This window comes from Pleuronectes platessa, chromosome 9, assembly GCF_947347685.1.
Source record: "Pleuronectes platessa chromosome 9, fPlePla1.1, whole genome shotgun sequence".
NCBI classification, from domain to species: domain Eukaryota; kingdom Metazoa; phylum Chordata; class Actinopteri; order Pleuronectiformes; family Pleuronectidae; genus Pleuronectes; species Pleuronectes platessa.
This window is the reverse complement of record NC_070634.1, coordinates 6,894,514-6,916,243: the sequence shown is the minus strand read 5'-3', so window position 1 is coordinate 6,916,243 and position 21,730 is coordinate 6,894,514. Positions and strand designations below refer to the sequence as shown.

Genomic DNA, 21,730 nt, shown 5'->3' with positions numbered 1-21,730 from the left:
TGTAACTTCACTGTCTGTCTGTAAAATACCAAAAGTCAAAACATAACCACTTTGTTACGTCCATGTCGTCACAGCTGGAGAGGGCTGAGGTCAGGCTTGAGGGCATCGACACCATGCTGAAGTTGGCCTCCAAAAGCTTCCTACTGCCATCGGTGCAATATGCAATGCTCTGTGGCTGGCAGAGGGTCATACCAGAAGGGACCAACATTGGGTGAGTCTGCAGTTTAAGATCTATAATAAGGAATTAAGTTATTTCCCCTAATCCTGTAGAGCAGTAATTCCCGAAGTGTGGGCCGCGGCCCCCTGCTGGGCGGTGAAGTCACCACAGGTGGGATGTGCGAGGTCATCAGAAAATAAATAGATAAAAAAGTTTCAGATTTGTAAGTAAGCGTTGATTTCCACAAAAAAACATATGAGTGATTAAAAAAATAAAATAATCATCATATTTAATGAAACAAAGACAAGAGATATAAATTCCACGTTGTTCTTATTTTATCTTACCTATATAGTAGGTGTCATTGATTTTGCTGACCGTCACATTAACACATGAACACATCATTAGTAGGGGAATCATAGGTGAGGGAGAACTCTGCTGTGTGCTGTGTCGAGCAAGATAGAGCAGAGGAAAGCTGCTAATGACGAAGGGGAATCAGAAATTCAAACTGAATCATTGAAAACTAAAAAAGAGGACTCGCAGAAAGGACTCAAGTTAGTACCTGTCGCTGGCCCTGAGGACAACCCCCTGTGTGCGTGCGCAGTGTTAATGTCAGTTAGTGGGGGGGGGGCCTTAAATGCCTTAAACGCCTTAGGTATATTTGGTTATGCCTCAAATGTGTTTTTTTTCTCCCTGATATTCTCGTTGTGCTCTGTTATACAAACAGCAAGAATATATTTTTAACAATCCACTAATTGCAATTCATGTTTTTTACATTGGTTGCTTTGCAAATTGTTATGCTTAAATGCGGATGTTATTGGATTTGCACTGTATATGCCTACGTTCATATACAATTATTTTAGCTATAAAATGAATAATATGTTTGGTAATAGATAATTATAGTCCTGTGTGTGGATCATATAGTTGTGATCAAAGGTGTGGGTGGGCCGCACAAATTTTCCAGTTTTCAAATTGGGTTTTCAAACATGCACACATGCAGTCAAACGGGGTTGACTCTTGAGATTGCTCAGCTCGTCGGTAGCCTTACAAGCCTAGGGACATCCTTGTCTGCTCAGGACGCCTTTGCTTGCTTACGCAACAAAGTAACATTAAGGACTTAATTGACTGATGGCTCAAGAGGGTGTGCTGTAGGTTAAGCTGGCAGTGATCGCTGGATCAGGAGACAAACTACTTCAAACGGACTGATGTGCTTCTAGAATGGATCTTTTTTATTCTAACAGGTCATCCGACAGTTTAAATACATAGTTTCCCCCCCCAACGTACGAATACATGTTCCAATTGTGAATAAAAAGTGACGGCGTTATTTATTTATCTTTGCGGTTTCAACTTTCCTCTTCAGAGAGGCCCTGTCTGACTGCCTGAAGGACGTGGATCTGATCCCTCCCTTCAACCGCATGCTTTTGGAGGTGACCTTTGGCAAGTTGTATTCCTGGGCCATTCACAACGTTCGCAACGTCCTGCTGGAGGCCAGCGCCCGTTTCAAAGAGCTCGGTGAGTGGTGGGAATTTACAGTTTTTATTTTCATAAATATTAACTGCTATTTGTATGATATAATATTTGCACACAATGTATTGACCATCTGTTTGTCTCGTAACCAGGTGTGCAGCCTGTTCCTCTCCAGACCATCACCAATGAAAACCCAGCGGGACCAAGTCTCGGCACCATTCCACAAGCCCGCTTCCTTCTGTCCATGATACACATGCTTTCGCTCAAACACGGCTCCAACAGCCTCAGTCTCTTGCTAAATTCTGGCATACTTGCTCTCACCCAGAGCATCCTCAGGCTCATAGGTGAGTACTGCTCAAGTTAAATATTCAACACTCAGTTGAGCCGGAGCAGATGCATAGTGTACCTGTCCATCTTTATGGTTGCAGGTGTGTGATGTATTTTTTATTCTTCTGTTTCCAGGACCCAGCACAGACAGCAGTGAGGACGATCTGAGTTTATGTGCACACGGAGGCTCTGCCACAGTACTGGAGGAGTCCAGAAAGGAGGCTACCCCTGCCCCTCTTCCTGCCTCTGGACCAGAGCTGGCTGCCATGATGAAGATAGGCACCAGGGTCATGAGGGGAGTGGACTGGAAATGGGGAGACCAGGTACCTGAAATTATTTTATAGTAATTAAGATAACTGAAGGAATGCTTTGTTGTAGCTAAAGCGGGTAAGAAAGGCCCTGCTGTTCAGTATTTGACACCATGCATGCTTTGTCCAGGACGGTCCAGCACCAGGTCTGGGCAGGGTCATCGGAGAGCTGGGTGAAGATGGCTGGATCAGGGTCCAGTGGGACACAAGCAGCACCAACTCCTACAGAATGGGCAAAGAGGGCAAGTATGATCTTAAACTGGCAGAGCCACCACCTGCTGCCCAGCCTCCCACCGAGGACTCCGATACAGAGGATGACACAGGTAATTTTAATATCACCGTCTCAGTAAAGAACATAACTACAAACCAGATGAGAGCTCAACTCCTCATCTCTAAATCCTGCTCTTTGTTACAGAAGGGGAACTGATGGAGAAGAGCAGCCACCCGACAGCTATGATGCTGACCAGCACTGTCAACCTGCTGAAGTCACTGTCTCTTTCAGCTGGGATCTACGCAGAGGTGCTGCAGACAGATGCTACACGCACCCTGTGTGGGCTGCTGAGGATGCTTGTGGAAAGTGGAGCTAGTGACAAGTCAGGTAGCTGAACCACTATGTTGGTAAACAGCTTTTCAAAGAATAACTTATTTGTTAACTTATTCTTACTCGACTTGCATTTGTTTTCAGGCTGTCACTCCCACAGGTTGGTGTCTCGGGAGCAGCACAGAAGCTGGTGCACACTGGGCTTTATACGCAGCATTGCTGTCATGCCCCAGATTTGCAGCACGCTGAGCACCTCTGCATGGATCAACCTGCTCATCCGAATCGTTGAGGGACACCAGTCCTTCAATGCCGTTACTCTGCAGAGACAGGTGGGTTACTGTAATTGTGTGCAAGGAGTTTATGATATAGATTCTGCAGTCCAGATGTGGAGTAGAGAGGTCATAAAAGAGCCCTATGCTAAGTTGAATATAGTTGGATGAGGTTTATTCATACATTTTCTGATGTTGTTGTTCTATTTGAGTTACTGAAATGGAGAGGATGCAATCAAGTTAGGATTCAAGTAGTTGTGCAAAAATAAACATTATTATTATTCTGGAGTTGACACCCCTTTATCTCATGCATCTTGCATCTCTCCAGATCCTGGCACTACGTCTCCTGCAGGCAGTCCTGCCCTCATGGGACAAGATGGAGCGCTCTCAGGACATGAAGTTCCTGGTGGAGAAGTTGTTCACATTCTTGGGAACTTTACTGAGCACCTGCTCGTCAGACCTGCCCCTTCTCAGAGGTGCAGCATTGATTCAGGTTTAAATGAGAAAATTAATGTTATTGCTGTAATATGTCTTTTAAAGTCGCTACTTCCTCCTCACAGAAGGTTCCCTGCGAAGGAGGAAGTCCCGCCCTCAGGCATCTCTTACAGCCACTCACAGCAGTACCCTGGCTGAGGAGATTGTTGCTGTCCTGCGTACGCTGCACTCTCTAGGCCAGTGGACCAGTCTGATCAATGATTACATCAACGCTCAGCTCAGTGCCATCGGAGATGTTATAGCAGGATGCCAATCTGAGGCAGTAAGAATTCTTCCTTTTAAGAAATGTCTGTGTTAAAAATTCAAACCTCAGCAATACTTTGATTGTGACTTTAATTATAAATTCAGTTGTATACAAATTTTGAATCCAATCTGCTCATATCCTTATTTCAGTGTTTCCTGGAGGAATATTTTCCTGATTCGGAGGGTCCCAGAGTGGGCAGTCTGATGGCTGTGCTATCAGTGATTGGAGGAATTGATGGGCGCCTCAGGCTTGGCGGCCAGGTCATTCACGAGGAGTACGGAGAAGGAACAGTCACACGCATCACCCCTAAAGGACGAATCACTGTGCAGTTTCAGGAGATGAGGACCTGTAGGGTTTGCTTGCTCAGTCATCTCAGACCGGTATGTACTTAGAGGCTCATACAGCACATACAACTCACACATTGGTATTACTTTCACAGTCAAATACTGACTTTATTTAATGGTTGTTTTCCTCAGCTACATGCAGTATCCTTCAGCGTGCAGAACCTGCCCTTCACTGAGCCCATGTTGGCAGTCTGGGCTCAGCTGGTCAGCCTGGCTGGAAGCAAACTGGAGAAACAGCGCATGAAGAAATCCCTTGGCCGAGGACTGACAGGTACAGAGACTGCTCAGGGACACAACACAAATCTTGTCAACTTAATATTCTGATATCTGGCTCATAAAATCTAAATATTATTAACTGTATTCAAATTATTGTTCAGTCAAGTTATGAGGCTTTGTGATAAATAATTGCTTGTCTTATTCCCTCTTAAATAATGACCATAACATAAGGTTCTAAGCTATGGAAGATGTTTCGGTTTAGTGTCTTATTGTTGTGTCAGGTGAGTTATATTAAACCTATTATGTCTCCAGCTGACCAGGTGGACATCCACTTACTACGCTGTCAGCAGCTGAGGCTGTATATATTGAAAGCAGCGCGGGCCCTGCTCTCTCATCAGGACAAACTTAGACAGATCCTGTCTCAGCCGGCAGTCCTGGACATTGGACCCAACCCCAGTGGTGAGATAATAATCTGAGATCAATAATTTAAGCAAAGAAAATAAGTTGATACACTACTTATATGTTTCTTAGGGTCTTACGTAGTCATTTGTTGTGTGTCTTCTTATTTAATGTATTTTAGATTTACTTCCATAGATGGTTTTCCCAGTTCAGTAATCTTGGTTGAAATAGAAAATGTAATATGTACTCTCCTGCTTTGGGGGTTCTATCATAGCACCCAGTGGGTGGACTTGCACAATTAGTGAATCTTTTTGAGACAACACAGCTCCTGTGTGGGAGGACAAATTCAGCAGTGTCTGATTAGCCAGCGTGTTTACATAGCACACTGTGGAAGTTTTCCTGAGATTATAGGAGATGTAGGTGGATGTAAACTAAGTTGCAGAGCTCAGTTTTAACAAACATTTTATACTAACATATCGTATGTACCTTTGTTAAAAATGTAAAATTAGATTTTGATGTCTCAACACTCCCTATCATCTCTTTGTGTTTGCAGAGGATCCAGTGGTGTCTCCTGATGTGGGAGACTTGTCTCCTGAGGGACCACTGCCTCCACTCATCCTCCTGCAGCAGCTCTTGTCCGCTGCCACTCAGCCCTCCCCGATGAAAGCCATTTTTGACAGACAAGAGATGGAGGTGAGTCAATAGACTTCCCGTTAGCAACCTTGCAACCCATAAGTGATACCAGCAGAATGGTTCAGCTGCTCTGTTTAGTTGGACCTCAGTTTATCTTTGTATCTCTGGACATATAGGCAGCGGCTCTGGCAGTGTGTCAGTACCTGGCTGTGGAATCAGCCCATCCATCTTCTCCCCTGTTCGAAGAGAGCAGCTCCAGTGAGGCCACCACACCTGTCACCATACAACATGTCAGACCACCTAAACAGAAGAAACAGAAGACGTCCCCTGTCCCTCCATTACCCTTAGTCCTCCAGCTCATGGAAATGGGGTTTCCACGCAAGAATATTGAGTTTGCATTGAAGTCTCTGTCTGGAACTACCAGCAGTACCTCTGGTGCACCAGGTATATGATTATATACCATGAAACTAAATTAGTGAATATGTTGGAGTGCTTGTTTTTGAAACGTTCACCCTCTGTCTATATCAATGTAGCTAAGACTCTGTAACTATCACAGCAGCTGTGCGTACTATATTTGAATCTCTAGATTTTAACAGAACGTTTTGAAATATACTTTGGAGAGTAACTGAGCATGTACATCAGGTGTGGAGGCTCTGGTGAGCTGGCTGCTGGACCATCCAGACGTTCATGTCACTGAGCTGTCAGATGCCGACACTGTGTCAGATGAATACTCTGATGAGGAGGTGCTCGAGGAGCTGGAGGAGGCTGAGCCGACATTCTCTGTGGTACTTTATTCCTTTGTTTTTTATTTCTGCCATAACTCACTCGGTAATGGACGAGCGGCAGTAATATTCCTTGTGTTTTACATTAGCCATCAGGTGCAGTGGTGACTGAAAGCCAGACGTTTAAGAAAAGATCAGATTTCCAAAGCAATGATGATTATGCTGTGTATATCAGAGAAAACATTCAGGTAAGAGCAGCAGCATTTTCCTGAATCTGGTTGAAAGAATCATGACATGAGCCTGAATGATCACGGACTTCTGTGCAGGTGGGGATGATGGTGAAGTGCTGCCGAACGTATGAGGAAGTGTATGATGGAGATGTGGGGAAAGTGATTAAACTGGACCGAGATGGACTCCATGACTTAAACGTGCAGTGTGACTGGCAACAGAAAGGAGGAACGTACTGGGTCCGCTACATCCACATCGAGCTACTTGGTAAGTTTGAGATTTCATTGTGATGCTGGTAATTATCAGTGACTCACGCTGGAGAAACTTTGGCCACTTTTTCCCCCCTAAAACCCTTTGACCTGTTTTGGGTCCTTATTTCCTTTACCAGGATTCCCACCACAAACTTCTCCATCCCATATAAAAATCGGTGACAAAGTGAGGGTGAAACCCACAGTCACAACGCCAAAGTACAAGTGGGGCTCTGTCACTCATAGGAGTGTGGGAGTGGTGAAAGGTAAGCTGTCACATGTAGCCCTTAATCTTGTATCATATCCATTTTCTGAACTGTTTTTATAACCTGACAAATATTTTTGTTTAATGTTCCTCTGTGCTCTCTACTAATAGACCTTAACATTTTGTTTTAGCTTTCAGTGCCAATGGAAAGGATGTAATAGTAGACTTCTCTCAGCAGTCCCACTGGACTGGCTTGTTGTCTGAGATGGAGCTTGTGCCCAGTGTTCACCCGGGAGTGAGGTAAGGATACGTTTAAGATTCCTCTTTACCCAGTTACAGTATCTATGTATCCAAACATGTCGTTTCAATGCCATCTCTGCACTATTTGCAGGTGTGATGGCTGTCAGATGTTCCCAATAAATGGTCCCAGGTTCAAATGTAGGAGCTGTGACGACTTTGACTTCTGTGAAAACTGCTTCAAGACGCGCAAACACAACACCAGACATTCCTTTGGCAGAATCAACGAGCCTGGTTGGTCACATGTTCTGTCATATATTGTTGTGTGTGTGTGTGTGTGTTGTGTGTTGTGTGTGTACATTTGTGTGTGTGTGTTTACATTTGTGTGTACATTTGTTTGAAGCTGTTCATCTTCCCTTCCATCAGGCCAGTCTCCTTCATTCTGCGGCCGCTCAGGAAAACAGCTCAAGAAGCATCACAGCAGCCAGCGCGGGATGCTGATTGACGATTGGTCTCGTGCCGTCAAGACCATCAGCGTCTCCTCCTCGGTTAACCAGGCCTCACGGCTCATTGACTGTAGTGATCAGTGCTGGCAGTCCTCCGGCTCACAGGGAAAGGCAAGAGATTGAATTCCATACGCTAATGAGATGAAGGACAGCTATTAAGCTATCTTTATTGTCGTGTAATGCATCAGCTGAGAGGATTTGTCATTCTTCACTCTGCAGCACTGGATTCGTCTGGAGCTTTTCCCTGACGTACTTGTACACAGGCTGAAGATGACTGTGGACCCCGCAGACAGCAGCTACATGCCGTCACTAGTGGTGGTGTCAGGTCAGATATTTAGTTTTAATTGTGGCCCCTCAGTTCACACATGTAGTGGGCATCTTTGCCATCAAACAGTTGTATGGTGCAGGTTTAATGTTTGAATAATCACTATGGTGATTTTCACATTGTTAAAAAGAGACATGTTTATTTCTTTGAAGATAAGAGACATTTTTCATCAGCATATGTACATTTGATTTAATATACAGGTGGAAGCTCTTTGAACAACTTGATTGAGCTGAAGACAATCAACATCAATCCCACAGACACCACTGTCCTCCTGCTGACAGACTGCACTGAGGTTGGTTGGTTTAGTTTGACGTCAACTTCAAATCGTTGCTTTTTACTAGGGATGGGCGTTCGATTAAATTGTCTTCGTCGGGAGAGTTAATGACGAATTTTCGATTAATCATTAATATTTTCAAGTTAAAAAATTAACTATTTATAAGCTACATTAAAATGCAGTGAAAAAAAAAGCATGTTTCTTCATTGAGATCTTTATTACAAGATGAACAAAATATGCGCTGCCGTAATCTTAAGCAGCGGAGCCGACAGCTAGAAGCCGGTGCTACTAAACACAACTGACCCTCGTTTTTTTTCCCTCCAAAATAAAATAATAATAATATAAAAAAAACAATGTTAAACAACAACTACAAATATATAATACTTAGGTCTGGTTTTGCCAAATGTAACTCAAAACTATCAAACAAGGTACCGAGTCGAGAAAGCTTCATAAAAATAACCAGTAACTCACATACAACTTCAGCACCAGCCTACGGATTTGTGTTGAGAAAGTTGAGCATGTTAAACTGCTCTGGGGTCAGACGCGAACGCAGCCTGGTGACCGCCAGTCCAGCCGCCGAAAAACCCGCTCTGAGGGGACTGACGTCGCCGTGATACACAGGTAGCTCCGTGCTAACTTGGCTAGCCTGGCCGCGGCTCCGGTGTTTGCGCTCCCCTCGTCCGTGTCAGACAACGCAGGCTCCTCGTCTCCCCCAGCCTCTGGGATAGCTTCGCAGTGTTGGCAGTGAACCAAGTCATTTTTTAACTCAAAATGGTCCCATGCAACACTTCGCCGTGACCTCTTCATGTTTACTTTGGAAATGGAACTACACGGTAACTCGCAGCCAGTCGCAGGTAACTGAGTAGGACTGTGGCGTTTTTTTTCAAACACTGCCCCCCGTGGTCAAATGTGTAATTAGCGAATTTCTCGATGAAAAAATTATTTCATCGACGAAATTCTTAATGATCAATTAATCGATCGTCGATTAATTATGCCCATCCCTACTTTTTACTGTAGAATTAATGTTGTGATAACCCGAAGGATGTTTTCAACAGTATCACAGGTACATGGAGATCGCAATCAAGCAGTGCCGCAGCTCTGGTATAGACTGCAAGATTCACGGACTTGGCATTGTGGGGCGCATCAGAGCGGAGGATGAAGACCTTGCCACGGTCCCTTTCCTGGCATCTGACAATGAAGAAGAGGATGATGACAAAACCACCACCGGGAGGTACAGCCGACCATAGAATGAATATTTTAGAAGTGAATGAATGCTCTCAGTACCTTAATGAATGTGTTGGCTGTTGTCGTAGCTTCAAGCGAACAGGCTCTTCTTTATTTCAGTTTGGCTGCAAAACATGTGTCAGCTGACATACCAGTATATGCTCACAGGTACCTGGCTTAATGTCCTTATGAAAGGTTACCATTGGTTGACCTGCACCTTTAAGGTACATTAAGAGTATGTTGATATATTCCGGTAAATTCAGGAATCTATGTCCAATAGAACAGAGCAATGTTTTTAAATGTTCAAGTAATTAAGACGAGAAAAAGGAAGTAGAAATGACATGAGATAATATTCATGCTCTCGCTGTGTTTTTTGTTTTGTCCCTTAGTCTTGCTCGAAAGAAGTCATCAGGTCTGGAGTCAGCGGCCACCATCAGGACCAAAGTGTTCGTGTGGGGTCTGAATGATAAGGATCAACTGGGAGGACTAAAGGGTTCAAAGGTGTGTAGCCTGTTACATAATGATTCATATTTCAAGTTCAAGGCTTGTGTTTACTTTTCCCAAATTAGTGGAAAGACTGTTGTTAGCAGAATAAATGCAAACTTTGTTTAATTCAGGGTGTGCATATAGTAGTTATTTTTCAGACACTTACATGTAATCTACTAAAGAGGTGCCAGTAATATTAGCTGTTTCGGTAGCTAGTTTCAAAATGCCAAATTTTTTGAATATGCTAGGGCTGTATCAAAATCTGTTCCTGCATTTTATAAAAATAATCATACAAATTACAAAACTTGCAGAAAATACTAATAATGAAGTTAAGTACAAGTTCTCTAAAAGTTAACCCTAAGTACAGCATACAAGGTTAATCACTGGGTCTGTGTCAGAGGCTCAGAGCCTGTTTCATTCTCTAATCACTGTTTTGTGTGTTCTTCACAGATTAAGGTTCCTTCATTCTCTGAAACCCTATCTGCTCTCAATGTGGTACAAGTGGCCGGTGGTTCAAAAAGCCTCTTTGCAGGTGAGTGTTTAATGATTTACGGGTGGATTCTGTAATGTAACTAGCATGTATGGTGTATATAAAGTAACTCTGTCTTTGTCATGGTGCAGTGACAGTCGAAGGGAAGATCTATGCTTGTGGAGAGGCCACTAATGGCAGGTTGGGCCTGGGTCTCTCTAGTGGGACCATCCCCATCCCCCGTCAGATCACTGCGCTTAGTAACTACGTGGTAAAGAAGGTCGCTGTGCATTCTGGAGGGCGCCACGCCATGGCCCTGACTGTGGACGGGAAGGTGTTCTCCTGGGGAGAGGGAGACGACGGCAAACTGGGACACTTCAGCAGAATGTATGTTATTCTTTACAGATACACCCCTTCCTTCTTAGAGTGTAACATTTTTGAAATCCTTTTCATTGCTCTGCCAGAGAAATGTTTTGTGTCAGTCAGCAAACACTACTATATTTGTTTGGGTATTCACCATGATTTCAGATGTCTTTGCTCCAGGCTTTTAAACATTGTGAGTCAACAGTTTTGCTCTTGACATTTGAAAGTATTGGCTAAGTGGAAATATTTTATAATTTTCCTTCAGCATCTAAAAGAAAACTGATTCTTTTATCAGGAACTGTGACAAACCTCGGTTAATTGAAGCCCTGAAAACCAAGCGCATCCGTGACATCGCCTGCGGCAGCTCTCACAGTGCGGCAATCACCTCCAGTGGGGAGTTATACAGCTGGGGTTTGGGGGAATACGGCCGCCTTGGACATGGTGACAACACTACCCAGCTGAGACCTAAACTGGTAAGAAGCTCTCTAATTTGTACAGCTGTTGCACTAACATTAGCAGATATTTGCACTCAGTGACAGGCTGTTTTGTATGTTTTTCCTGCTCTAAATTCATGTATACTATGAAGTGTTTAAATTGACCATGCACTCCTGGTTGCTCTGTCTTCATCATCTAGGTTAAAGTGCTTCTCGGACATCGTGTTATCCAGGTGGCTTGTGGGAGCAGGGATGCCCAAACTCTAGCTCTTACTGATGAAGGTATTTTTGTTGATGCATTTAAAGATATCATGTGCAGTCGGGGTTTTAAAGAGCCCTAGTGTTGCTCGTATCTCATGTTGTAAAATCATGTCCACAAGGATTCACTTGCACGTCTCAGGCAGTAAACCATCAGGAGTCATAATGCTCCAATGTTGGAATATTTAAAGAAATAGTGTCACAAAGGAAATGTTCACTGTCTTTAATTAACACAAAGAGTCCACAATTCACCTTAGACAGTCCCTAGAATTAGGTTTTCTTTTGACATGGACGTATGTGTTTCAGGTTTCTAATGTATGTTTTTATTTCTATCAGGGTTGGTGTTCTCCTGGGGTGATGGGGACTTTGGAAAGCTGGGTCGCGGAGGCAGCGAGGGCTGCAACATCCCACAGAACATAGAGAGGCTCAACGGACAGGGCGTCTGCCAAATAGAATGTGGAGCTCAGTTCTCCCTGGCTCTCACCAAATCTGGAGTGGTGTGGACCTGGTAAGATGGATGAATGATATAATTACATGATCAATCATTATCTGCTCTTTGGCTTTCATCTGACTGTTTACCGTTCGTGTTTCCAATCAGGGGAAAAGGCGACTATTTCCGATTGGGCCACGGCACAGACGTCCATGTACGGAAGCCCCAGATGGTGGAAGGACTGAGAGCCAAAAAGATAGTCCATGTTGCTGTTGGAGCACTGCATTGCCTAGCTGTCACAGAAACTGGACAGGTTTGCATTGACCTCCACTAACTCCAGTGTTATAACAGCACATCATTCAGGCATTCTGCTCATTTACAGCCATGGCAGTGGTCCATCTGTGCGTTTGTCCTCCTATAGTGGGAGTTTATAAACCTACACTCAATTGCCTCTGATCTTTACTGTTATACAGATTATTTCACCTTTTCTCAGAGCAAATTTGTTCATACTTGCACTCTCGATGATGATAGGAGGCATGTTTAAACAATTTTAAAGGCTATTTAAATTTTGTACTTGGAGCAATGCCTGCTATTTTTTTTTGATGTGTTGATTTTGTCATCCCAATCAATCTGCATTCCCCTGCTATTCACCAATGTATCTAAAGCTTGGGAATTTTAATTTGGTAATTTCATATTTTAAAATGAAACAGCATCACAAAGTATTTGCTCTTTCATGTTTTTGCAGAGTTCTGTAAACTAAACTCTGAGCCAAATGGAAAATGTGTGATGAATTCTGTGTCTCTGTCAGGTGTATGCGTGGGGTGACAATGATCACGGGCAGCAGGGGAACGGCACCACTACAGTCAACAGGAAGCCAACCCTGGTTCAGGGTCTGGAGGGACAGAAGATCACCCGAGTGGCTTGTGGCTCCTCCCACAGCGTGTCCTGGACCACGGTAGACGTGACTACACCCTCTGTTCACGAGCCTGTCCTTTTCCAGACGGCCAGAGACTCGCTTGGAGCTTCCTATTTGGGTAATCCTCCTCCTTAAATGCCGCCCAATCTTTGTTTTATGAGTATAATGATTGTTTTTTCAAGATGTGAACTAGCTCTTAAGTCATTTCTAGACTCAGCAGAGAGACTTTTGCTCCTAAATTGGCTTTTTAAAAATAATTATAGCCTGTGCCACCTGAATTTAAAGATTATAATAGTAAAAGCATTATCAGACCTGCACAGACAGGCAAACATTCTACACAAACAATCTACAGAAAAATCTGCAGTTGTAACATTCTGTGCCACTAGGTGGCTGATTTAGCACAGAAGCTATGACTCTCCCTGCCTGTAGTTGGCGGCTGTGAACATGATAACTGTCTGTTGCAGTTTTGATTAAGAGGTGGCACAGGTCAGACAAGAACTACAAGCACGGACATGCACGGCTAAAAAATGATGGCTGGAGTTTCTTGAAAGAGCCTCCAACCAGTGTGTCTCATTGTTTTGGTGGTGTACACCACAGGTGTCCAATCAGACATTGACTCATCCGCGGTTAACAACAAGATGAGTGGTCAGAGCAACGTGAAGGCCAATCGACCCTCGCTGGCCAAGATTCTTCTCAGTCTGGATGGAAACCCGGCCAAACAGCAGGGTCTGTCTCATGTGCTGTCCGCTCTGCAAATCATGTATGCAAGGTAAGTTTCAACCACCGAGTTTAGAATGACCTCTCCGGATGGTCCAGAAGACAAAGATGGTTAAAGTGCAGTTCCTTCAAATTTTCAGTATGAGGCGCTCGAGAAACCTTGGCTGAGAATGCAGGATATAGAAGTTAATATAGATCGCACATTTCTCTGAGCTAAGTTAAATTATAGAATCATCATAGCATCAGCTGCATGAATACAGCTGAAGATTAAAATGATTAACATGGCTGGATGGCTCCCGGGTGTCTGCCCCCAGACCTGGTGGCGCTGCGGCCGGGCTCTGCGCATCCTCCCGGCTGTGGATTTTTCCGTGAGCCTTGTGTCTGTAGAAAGGGACTGTTTCTTTTTTTTTTATCGAATGTCATACCTTCATCGCGATGTTTAACAATGTTATTGCATATTGCATGTTTTCCGAATATCTTGCAGCCCTATATTATAATATATTACAATCTTTAATTCCAGGTCAAGAAATCTTTAATTTGCAAATTTAGGAAGTTTAATCAAAGTCAGTATTACAGTTGACTGAATGTGCTGTGTGTTTCTGCAGGGATGCAGTAGTTGATGCTCTGATGCCAGCCTGCATGATTATGCCATTGGAGTGTCCCTCCAGCTCACCTGTTCCCCCATCAGACTCCTCGTCCTCATCAAGTGTGAGTGATGATGAAGGTTCCCCAATCCCGCCGGATACTGAGGATCGGATCAGCCCCAATCCCTGGCAGGACAAGAAGGGCGAGGTAAGGAAGATAACACTGTGGCTTTCAATATGGAACAACAAACTTTGTCTCTGTGAAACTTAACTTTATAAATGTCAGTAAGGTCGTTAGTATGCCATTTGTTTTATTTATTTTATTAAAAAAAATCATGAAATTGCTGCCTCCACTATGTTTTGTGCTGAACTCCTAGAAAAAAATTGCACCATGCTGTTTGCATTTTAATCCATAATGACCAGGTGTGTAAATACAACCATCAGCAATTTGTATTTGGTTCCATCTCAGAAATAACAGAAACTCTCACAGGGCTTTGTCCATAATTATAGTTCTATCTACAACTTTCTCCATTTTTATCCTTGGTGTTAAAAGTTGTAATCCTTGGTTCTTAATAAAGAAATCTGTCAGATATCAAAATGTCTATATCATGACATGGTCAACCACAGTATGACTTCATTCTGTTTGAAGTAGAAATTGTTTTCAACACAAACAAAATTATTGTGAAATTAATAATAAATTCATTAGAATATAAATGTGATATACCAGCTATTGAGAAGGAGTACTTCCTTTGGTACATTCAATATAGCACTCAATATTAAAATAAATATAGCTTAAATTTAGTTCTGGAATAAGCTGATACAAACATATACAGTATGTAACACCATTAAATAGTTTTTAAGGGTCTGAATGTAACATACATAGTTTTTGTAAAAAGGCCAAGCCAATACACAACATAGACTGGTGCTCATTAGAGCACACACTGTACCTCCTCCAAGGCCCAATAGTCACTTAATATTTAATCAAGCTGGACCAAATTACAAACTTGATATCAGTTACCTTACTGTACTGGATTCTTTTTTACATCCATGAATTATTCCTTGGGAAATCTGAGAGAATGTAAAAAAAAAAACAGACAAATAAAAACTGTCTCACAAGGTTGAAGAGAGAAAACAATTGATCCCCCTGATCCAAAATTAAATGGGTTCTTCCTTGACCCATCATTATCTTTTCTGTAGTTTTTGGTTAATCTTGCTCACAAACACTCATACAAACCAACAAGCAAACAATGGACAGGGGTGAAGACATAATCTCAATGGTGGAAGTAATGGTTAATTGTGTGTTTTTGTGGGTTTAGAATCCTTCTTCAGAAGATGCTGTCACCCCATCAGCTGTGACTCCTTCTGCATCTGGCGCCTCCTCACGTCCCTTCATCCCTGTCACTGATGATCCAGGAGCAGCCAGCATCATAGCCGAGACCATGACAAAGACTAAAGAGGTCAGTTAGTCTAAGGATAAACCGATATGAGTGTTTGGTGAAACCATTACATCTCCAGAATATACTGGACTCATTGTGTTCATCTCCAGGACTCAGAGAGCCAGAGCAAAGTGGTCGGTCCAGAGCCTCAGTACCTGGACGAGTTCACCAGCCTTCTTGTGCCTGATGACACACGAGTAATGGTGGACGTGCTCAAACTGGCCGTGTCATGTCGCTCTGGAGAGAAGGGCAAAGAGGTGCTGTCTGCTGTGCTGTCTGGCATGGGCACAGCTTATCCACAGGTAATGTTAAAGTCTCCATGTGTGTGCAGTCCTGTGATCAATTGGAAGTCAGCTGTTAACGTCAGATGTTTGGCTATGGATTATGTGCAGGTTGCTGACATGCTGCTGGAGTTGTGCGTCACTGAGTTGGAGGATGTTGCCACGGATTCACAGAGTGGCCGTCTGTCCTCCCAGCCAGTTGTTGTAGAGAGCAGCCACCCGTACACAGATGACACCTCTACAAGCGGCACTGTGAAGATCCCAGGTAATCCGAAAGATCTGGCACAAGCCTGGAGTGATTATTTGTTTAACACATAAGTTGGTAAATATTTTTAACTTGAATGAACGAAACAATTTCCTCTGTTGAATATACACCGTTTTCCTCTTGTTTTTAAGGCGCTGAGGGTCTAAGGATAGAATTTGACCGACAGTGTTCAACTGAGAGACGTCACGACCCGCTGACAATCATGGACGGAGCCAATAGGATTGTCTCTGTTAGATCAGGTGATGAGAGGAAGGCAGTGACACATATTTGACATTATGCACGAGTAAAACCAATGGATCAAAAATTAACTTTTTTACATGGTGTGCATGTGTTTCAGGTCGGGAGTGGTCTGACTGGTCCAGTGAGTTAAGGATCCCCGGAGATGAACTCAAGTGGAAATTCACCAGTGATGGCTCTGTCAATGGCTGGGGCTGGCGCTTCACTGTCTATCCCATCATGCCTGCGGCTGGTGAGCAACATACATGATGGCATTGGTTTTGATGCCACATGTTTACATACTCTGAGTGGCGCATTATATACATAATGTATTGACAAAAAACACACCAGATTTTTGCAACATGGTCAGATCTTCCTCAAAGTATATCGAGGGCTTTTATAAACAAGTGTACATGATGCTGTGGAATGAGTCAGACATTAACTGAACCTGGAGTCCAATCAATGAAACCATCCAGCCTGGATATGGGGATTCTTTATGTTTCTGGTTTGATCCACGATTGACTAAAGTTTTCCAAAGACCGTGTTGACACTGCAGAATGCTATTGAAAGACTGTTATGTTATAAATGTTATTGGCTGACCACAATGAAACATACACACACTGTGAAGTGTTATGACCCCAAGTATTTTTATTGTCTTCTCTCAGGTCCCAAAGACTTGCTGTCTGATCGCTGCATCCTGTCCTGCCCCTCCATGGACCTGGTCACATGTCTCCTGGACTTCAGGCTGAACTTCGCCTCCAACAGGAGCATCGTGCCTCGTTTAGCTGCTTCACTTGCGGCTTGTGCCCAACTTAGTGCACTCGGTACAGTGTGATTGTCTTTGTTCACCATGATATAAGATTTACTATAGGCAGAATTCACTAGAATTTTAAAGTAAATGTAAGGTCAAAATATTTGTGTCAGGAATTAAATATATCATCATTTTGTATTTTATTTGATTCAGCTGCTGGACACAGGATGTGGGCTTTGCAGAGACTACGGAAGCTCCTAACCACGGAGTATGGTCAGTCCATCAACATAAACAGGCTGCTGGGAGACAGTGACGGCGAGGCCCGCTCTATGGTGAGCACATTCTGACTGCACGGATTGTAGATGCTAAATACTCTACTGAGTTATGGTCACTATTATAGTATATGGTCCTATCTGTACTATTGTTTTAAATAATGAAAGTTGTACGAATCTTGCATATGTCTTTTTAAGCAATACCCAGATTATCAGGATGTTTCAGTTATGCTGAGGTTCTAGAAATCAATGTGTGCCAAGTACTTTTCAAGTAAATCTGTTTTTTTCCACCTTTTTCATATTCCTGACATGTGATGAGATTTATTGCTTTATTTTGCATTGTGTAATTAATTATAATATAGATAAATATATATATATATAACTATTATAATAAACATCCGATAGAAAGTAAGGACCAATATTAATTTTAAGAATAATTTATTAATAAATGACATGTTTTTTCAGACTTTCACAGGCAGTGCTCTGGCCGCTCTGGTGAAGGGTCTGCCTGAGGCTCTGCAGAGGCAGTATGAGTATGAGGACCCTATCGTCAGAGGAGGGAAGCAGCTGCTTCATAGTCCATTTTTCAAGGTATAATAATAGTTGCGTCTTCACACACACAGAACCATATGTTGAGAATATAGTGTATATTAATTATTAAATGCTGTTTTCTCTTAGAGTCTAATTGTAACATTTTGTCCAGGTCTTGGTTGCACTTGCCTGTGATCTTGAGCTTGACACTTTACCCTGCTGTGCTGAGACCCATAAGTGGGCCTGGTTCCGCAGATACTGCACTGCCTCTAGAGTGGCTGTGGCTCTAGACAAGAGGACCTCTCAACCAAGACCCTTCCTAGATGAGGTGGGTGTACCAGGCTGTGCTGTCTCTGCCAGCCCTCACTTATTTCTTCATCACACTTTGATCTGAGAATGGTCTTAATCCGCTTTCTTACATCTTACATTTATCTCCCTTTGAAGGTTACAAAGAAAATTCGTGAGCTTATGGCCGATTACGAGAGCATGAACGGCCTCCATGAGAGTCACGACTTGTTCAAGCGCGAGCACGATGAGCAGCTTGTTCAGTGGATGAACCGGCGACCAGATGACTGGACCCTCTCAGCCGGGGGTAGCGGCACCATCTACGGCTGGGGCCACAACCACAGAGGGCAGCTTGGGGGCATAGAGGGTGCAAAGGTCAAAGTACCCACTCCCACTGAAGCCCTCGCCACGCTGAGGCCAGTGCAGCTTATTGGGGGGGAGCAGACTCTGTTTGCTGTCACTGCCGATGGAAAGGTCTGTTCAGATGACCCACCGTCACCTTTTATTAAACACTGTAAACCCTTTGTGTGGACATGTATATGATGTTGATACTAAAGTTTTTTTTTCCGATCCTCAGCTGTATGCAACTGGATATGGAGCAGGGGGCAGACTGGGTATTGGTGGCACGGAGTCCGTGTCCACCCCCACATTACTGGAGTCCATCCAACACGTGTTCATCCGGAAGGTGGCTGTGAACTCTGGAGGGAAGCACTGCCTGGCGCTGTCCTCTGAGGGAGAAGTCTACTCATGGGGAGAAGCTGAGGATGGAAAACTTGGCCATGGGAACAGAAGGTCGAGACTCACTTGGTCACTTTGCACCTTTAATTTTCAGCTCATTGCACACACAATATTATGAACCTATGTCACTGTAACACATCAGAACAAAGACCGTGTAAAATGATTGTGCTTTTATAGTAACTGTGAGTCCTCTTGCCTGTAGCCCCTGTGACCGTCCTCGTGTAATTGAGTCCCTGAGGGGAGTTGAAGTGGTGGATATCGCTGCCGGTGGAGCACACAGCGCCTGTATCACTACCAGCGGAGAGCTCTTCACTTGGGGCAAGGGTCGCTATGGACGACTGGGCCACGGAGACAGTGAGGACCAGCTTAAACCAAAGCTGGTCAGTCAATGCTTTACCCACTGTGTCACACAAACCAAAATATACCTTACCATGAAAACGTGTCAGAAATCCCACTTGCCAGCACTCCGACAAGTATCTCAAGCAATTACAGTGAGGTAAAGCTTGTGTTTGTGTCTTTGTTGTTTATCCAGGTGGATGCGCTGCAGGGTCACAGGGTCATCGATGTAGCCTGCGGTAGCGGGGACGCCCAGACACTGTGTCTAAGTGATGATGACATGGTCTGGTCTTGGGGAGATGGGGACTACGGCAAATTGGGCCGAGGAGGCAGCGATGGCTGCAAAATCCCCATGAAGGTAAGTCAAATGACAGTGGTGTGTACTGGAGGTCAGCAAAGGCATCACTATACACTTGTCCTGTTTCTTAGTTCTTTTGTATAGTACGAGTCAAGCAAAAGAGCATCATCACAACAACAGCCTGCATGTTCTTGTTATATATAATTCTTCAAATCCTCATTTGATCACCAAAGACACTGTTTAGTTTTCACATTTCAACCCTCAGATTTGTCTCATTATATTTTAATGAAGCAGCACACGTTAGATTTTTAAATGTATGATAGCATTGAGGGTGATGTGGTGCATCAAACCATAGATTAATGAATTCTTTTATTCTATGTTATGGTTTTCAGATTGACTCTCTCACCGGCCTTGGAGTCGTCAAAGTGGAATGTGGCTCTCAGTTTTCTGTGGCTCTTACCAAGTCAGGGGCAGTTTACACATGGTATGTACAGTATGATTCTGAGTTACAGATGTTTTTTAAATCACCATCAAATGTTAGAATCAAAATGTTAATTGTGTTATTCTATTTTATTCTATTCTATTCTATTGTGTACTTCTAAGGGGGAAAGGAGACTATCATCGACTGGGCCATGGCTCTGACGACCATGTTCGACGGCCCAGACAGGTCCAGGGGCTACAAGGGAAGAAGGTCATCGCCATAGCTACTGGGTCATTGCACTGTGTGTGCTGCACAGAGGATGGTAAGAAGGACCCCTGTTTGTTGATCCCTTTTTGCCATGTGTTATCAATGAGTCCCAACAGTTCAGTTGGTTTGCAGTGCACTGCACTGAAAGCATTGCTGTTGTGCTTGGCACAGGAGAAGTGTATACATGGGGCGACAACGATGAGGGCCAACTTGGAGATGGGACCACTAACGCCATCCAGAGGCCACGGCTGGTGGCAGCACTGCAGGGAAAGAAAATCAACAGGGTGGCCTGTGGCTCTGCTCACACCCTCGCCTGGTCCACAAGCAAGCCCACTAATGCCGGGAAACTGCCTGCACAGGTACTCAGCTTACATACCCACACTGTGAATGGAGCTTAACTTGGCGCTTTTATTTTTGTATCGCTGGACTGAAATCACAGCTACCAGGAGATGGCAGTAAAGCTTTGCAGACACTAGCATCAAGAAAACAAGCCACTTGCCTACGTCTGTCAGGCTGTTTCTGACCGTCTCTGTTCTGTGTGAAAGGTGCCGATGGAGTACAACCACCTGCAAGAGATCCCCATCATGGCGCTGAGGAACAGGCTGCTGCTGCTGCATCACATCTCAGAGCTCTTCTGCCCGTGTATACCCATGTTTGACCTGGAGGGTCGGCTGGGCCAGACAGGCCACGGACCCTCTGTCGGATTTGACACACTCAGGGGCATCCTCATCTCCCAGGGCAAGGTGGGGGGCCTGGAAATCACACCCAGAAACATGCAGATAAAGCACAAAGAGCAGGATATACAGCCCAAATGAAATCTTTCGATATGTTTGATTGGTACTCAGATATTGTTTATCTGGTCTCTGTGAACAGGAAGCAGCTTTCAGGAAGGTAGTTCAAGCCACAATGGTGAGAGACAGACAGCACGGACCTGTGGTGGAGCTCAACAGGATACAGGTACATTTATTCTCTTATTATCTCACATTGACGTTTATCTTTCTTCAAGCTGCCCCCCCCCCCCCCCCCCCCCTCTCTGTCTGTCTCTGTCTCTGTCTCTGTCTCTCTCACTCTGTGTATCTCTCTCTCACTGTGTGTCTCTCTCTCACTGTGTGTCTCTCTCTCTCTCCCTCTCTCACTGACTCTCACTGTGTTTCTCTCTCACTGTGTGGCTGCTGCATGTTCCAGACGGTCATTACATGACTTCTCTTTTATAAGGGATTTTCTTTGTGAGAGAGAGAGCAAGAGAGCGAGATCTGAGCTCCTGCTCTGTGGGGGTTCCTGGACTGAGTGCTAGACTTTACTAACACCCCCCTTCCCCCTTTGTTGCCACGGTGCAATGAGCTGTCATATCCAGCAATTCATGCCCTCAGTATTCTCGATCGAGCAGGAAGTTATTAACAGAAACAAATAAAATCCTAAGAAGTTTTTTCTTCCTCACCCTGCAGGTGAAGCGTTCCCGGAGCAAAGGGGGTCTTGCTGGTCCAGACGGAACTAAGTCTGTGTTTGGTCAGATGTGTGCCAAGATGAGCTCGTTCAGTCCAGACAGCCTGCTGCTTCCTCATCGTGTTTGGAAGGTCAAATTTGTTGGTAGGTGTCCATGTCCAACAAAC

The 21,730-nt window shown here is 44.1% G+C and overlaps 1 protein-coding gene across 6 annotated transcripts in view; it reads left to right on the top strand.

The window, feature by feature from the left end:
• The window catches only part of herc2 (HECT and RLD domain containing E3 ubiquitin protein ligase 2), a 42,755-nt gene that overhangs the window by 16,463 nt on the left and 4,562 nt on the right, over positions 1 to 21,730 (top strand). For 4 of the 6 annotated variants that reach the window (XM_053429803.1, XM_053429805.1, XM_053429801.1 and 1 more), the window contains exons 33-85: positions 75 to 211; positions 1,515 to 1,666; positions 1,774 to 1,965; positions 2,084 to 2,271; positions 2,387 to 2,579; positions 2,672 to 2,854; positions 2,942 to 3,126; positions 3,395 to 3,542; positions 3,627 to 3,823; positions 3,955 to 4,185; positions 4,282 to 4,420; positions 4,678 to 4,824; positions 5,318 to 5,457; positions 5,574 to 5,841; positions 6,040 to 6,182; positions 6,269 to 6,367; positions 6,446 to 6,614; positions 6,736 to 6,861; positions 6,992 to 7,100; positions 7,192 to 7,331; positions 7,464 to 7,654; positions 7,763 to 7,868; positions 8,069 to 8,160; positions 9,198 to 9,373; positions 9,756 to 9,867; positions 10,303 to 10,384; positions 10,474 to 10,708; positions 10,980 to 11,157; positions 11,319 to 11,400; positions 11,713 to 11,884; positions 11,975 to 12,119; positions 12,615 to 12,840; positions 13,320 to 13,491; positions 14,045 to 14,231; positions 15,340 to 15,480; positions 15,570 to 15,761; positions 15,852 to 16,005; positions 16,137 to 16,244; positions 16,343 to 16,474; positions 16,887 to 17,045; positions 17,186 to 17,304; positions 17,710 to 17,835; positions 17,948 to 18,103; positions 18,220 to 18,534; positions 18,638 to 18,852; positions 19,001 to 19,178; positions 19,331 to 19,492; positions 19,825 to 19,916; positions 20,036 to 20,175; positions 20,292 to 20,479; positions 20,666 to 20,863; positions 20,994 to 21,077; positions 21,566 to 21,707. In XM_053429803.1, the coding sequence (XP_053285778.1) occupies positions 75 to 211; positions 1,515 to 1,666; positions 1,774 to 1,965; positions 2,084 to 2,271; positions 2,387 to 2,579; positions 2,672 to 2,854; positions 2,942 to 3,126; positions 3,395 to 3,542; positions 3,627 to 3,823; positions 3,955 to 4,185; positions 4,282 to 4,420; positions 4,678 to 4,824; positions 5,318 to 5,457; positions 5,574 to 5,841; positions 6,040 to 6,182; positions 6,269 to 6,367; positions 6,446 to 6,614; positions 6,736 to 6,861; positions 6,992 to 7,100; positions 7,192 to 7,331; positions 7,464 to 7,654; positions 7,763 to 7,868; positions 8,069 to 8,160; positions 9,198 to 9,373; positions 9,756 to 9,867; positions 10,303 to 10,384; positions 10,474 to 10,708; positions 10,980 to 11,157; positions 11,319 to 11,400; positions 11,713 to 11,884; positions 11,975 to 12,119; positions 12,615 to 12,840; positions 13,320 to 13,491; positions 14,045 to 14,231; positions 15,340 to 15,480; positions 15,570 to 15,761; positions 15,852 to 16,005; positions 16,137 to 16,244; positions 16,343 to 16,474; positions 16,887 to 17,045; positions 17,186 to 17,304; positions 17,710 to 17,835; positions 17,948 to 18,103; positions 18,220 to 18,534; positions 18,638 to 18,852; positions 19,001 to 19,178; positions 19,331 to 19,492; positions 19,825 to 19,916; positions 20,036 to 20,175; positions 20,292 to 20,479; positions 20,666 to 20,863; positions 20,994 to 21,077; positions 21,566 to 21,707 (8,443 nt within the window). The remainder of the gene's footprint in view (positions 1 to 74; positions 212 to 1,514; positions 1,667 to 1,773; positions 1,966 to 2,083; positions 2,272 to 2,386; positions 2,580 to 2,671; positions 2,855 to 2,941; positions 3,127 to 3,394; positions 3,543 to 3,626; positions 3,824 to 3,954; positions 4,186 to 4,281; positions 4,421 to 4,677; positions 4,825 to 5,317; positions 5,458 to 5,573; positions 5,842 to 6,039; positions 6,183 to 6,268; positions 6,368 to 6,445; positions 6,615 to 6,735; positions 6,862 to 6,991; positions 7,101 to 7,191; positions 7,332 to 7,463; positions 7,655 to 7,762; positions 7,869 to 8,068; positions 8,161 to 9,197; positions 9,374 to 9,755; positions 9,868 to 10,302; positions 10,385 to 10,473; positions 10,709 to 10,979; positions 11,158 to 11,318; positions 11,401 to 11,712; positions 11,885 to 11,974; positions 12,120 to 12,614; positions 12,841 to 13,319; positions 13,492 to 14,044; positions 14,232 to 15,339; positions 15,481 to 15,569; positions 15,762 to 15,851; positions 16,006 to 16,136; positions 16,245 to 16,342; positions 16,475 to 16,886; positions 17,046 to 17,185; positions 17,305 to 17,709; positions 17,836 to 17,947; positions 18,104 to 18,219; positions 18,535 to 18,637; positions 18,853 to 19,000; positions 19,179 to 19,330; positions 19,493 to 19,824; positions 19,917 to 20,035; positions 20,176 to 20,291; positions 20,480 to 20,665; positions 20,864 to 20,993; positions 21,078 to 21,565; positions 21,708 to 21,730) is intronic. The other 2 variants (XM_053429802.1, XM_053429804.1) reach the window with 2 other exon arrangements.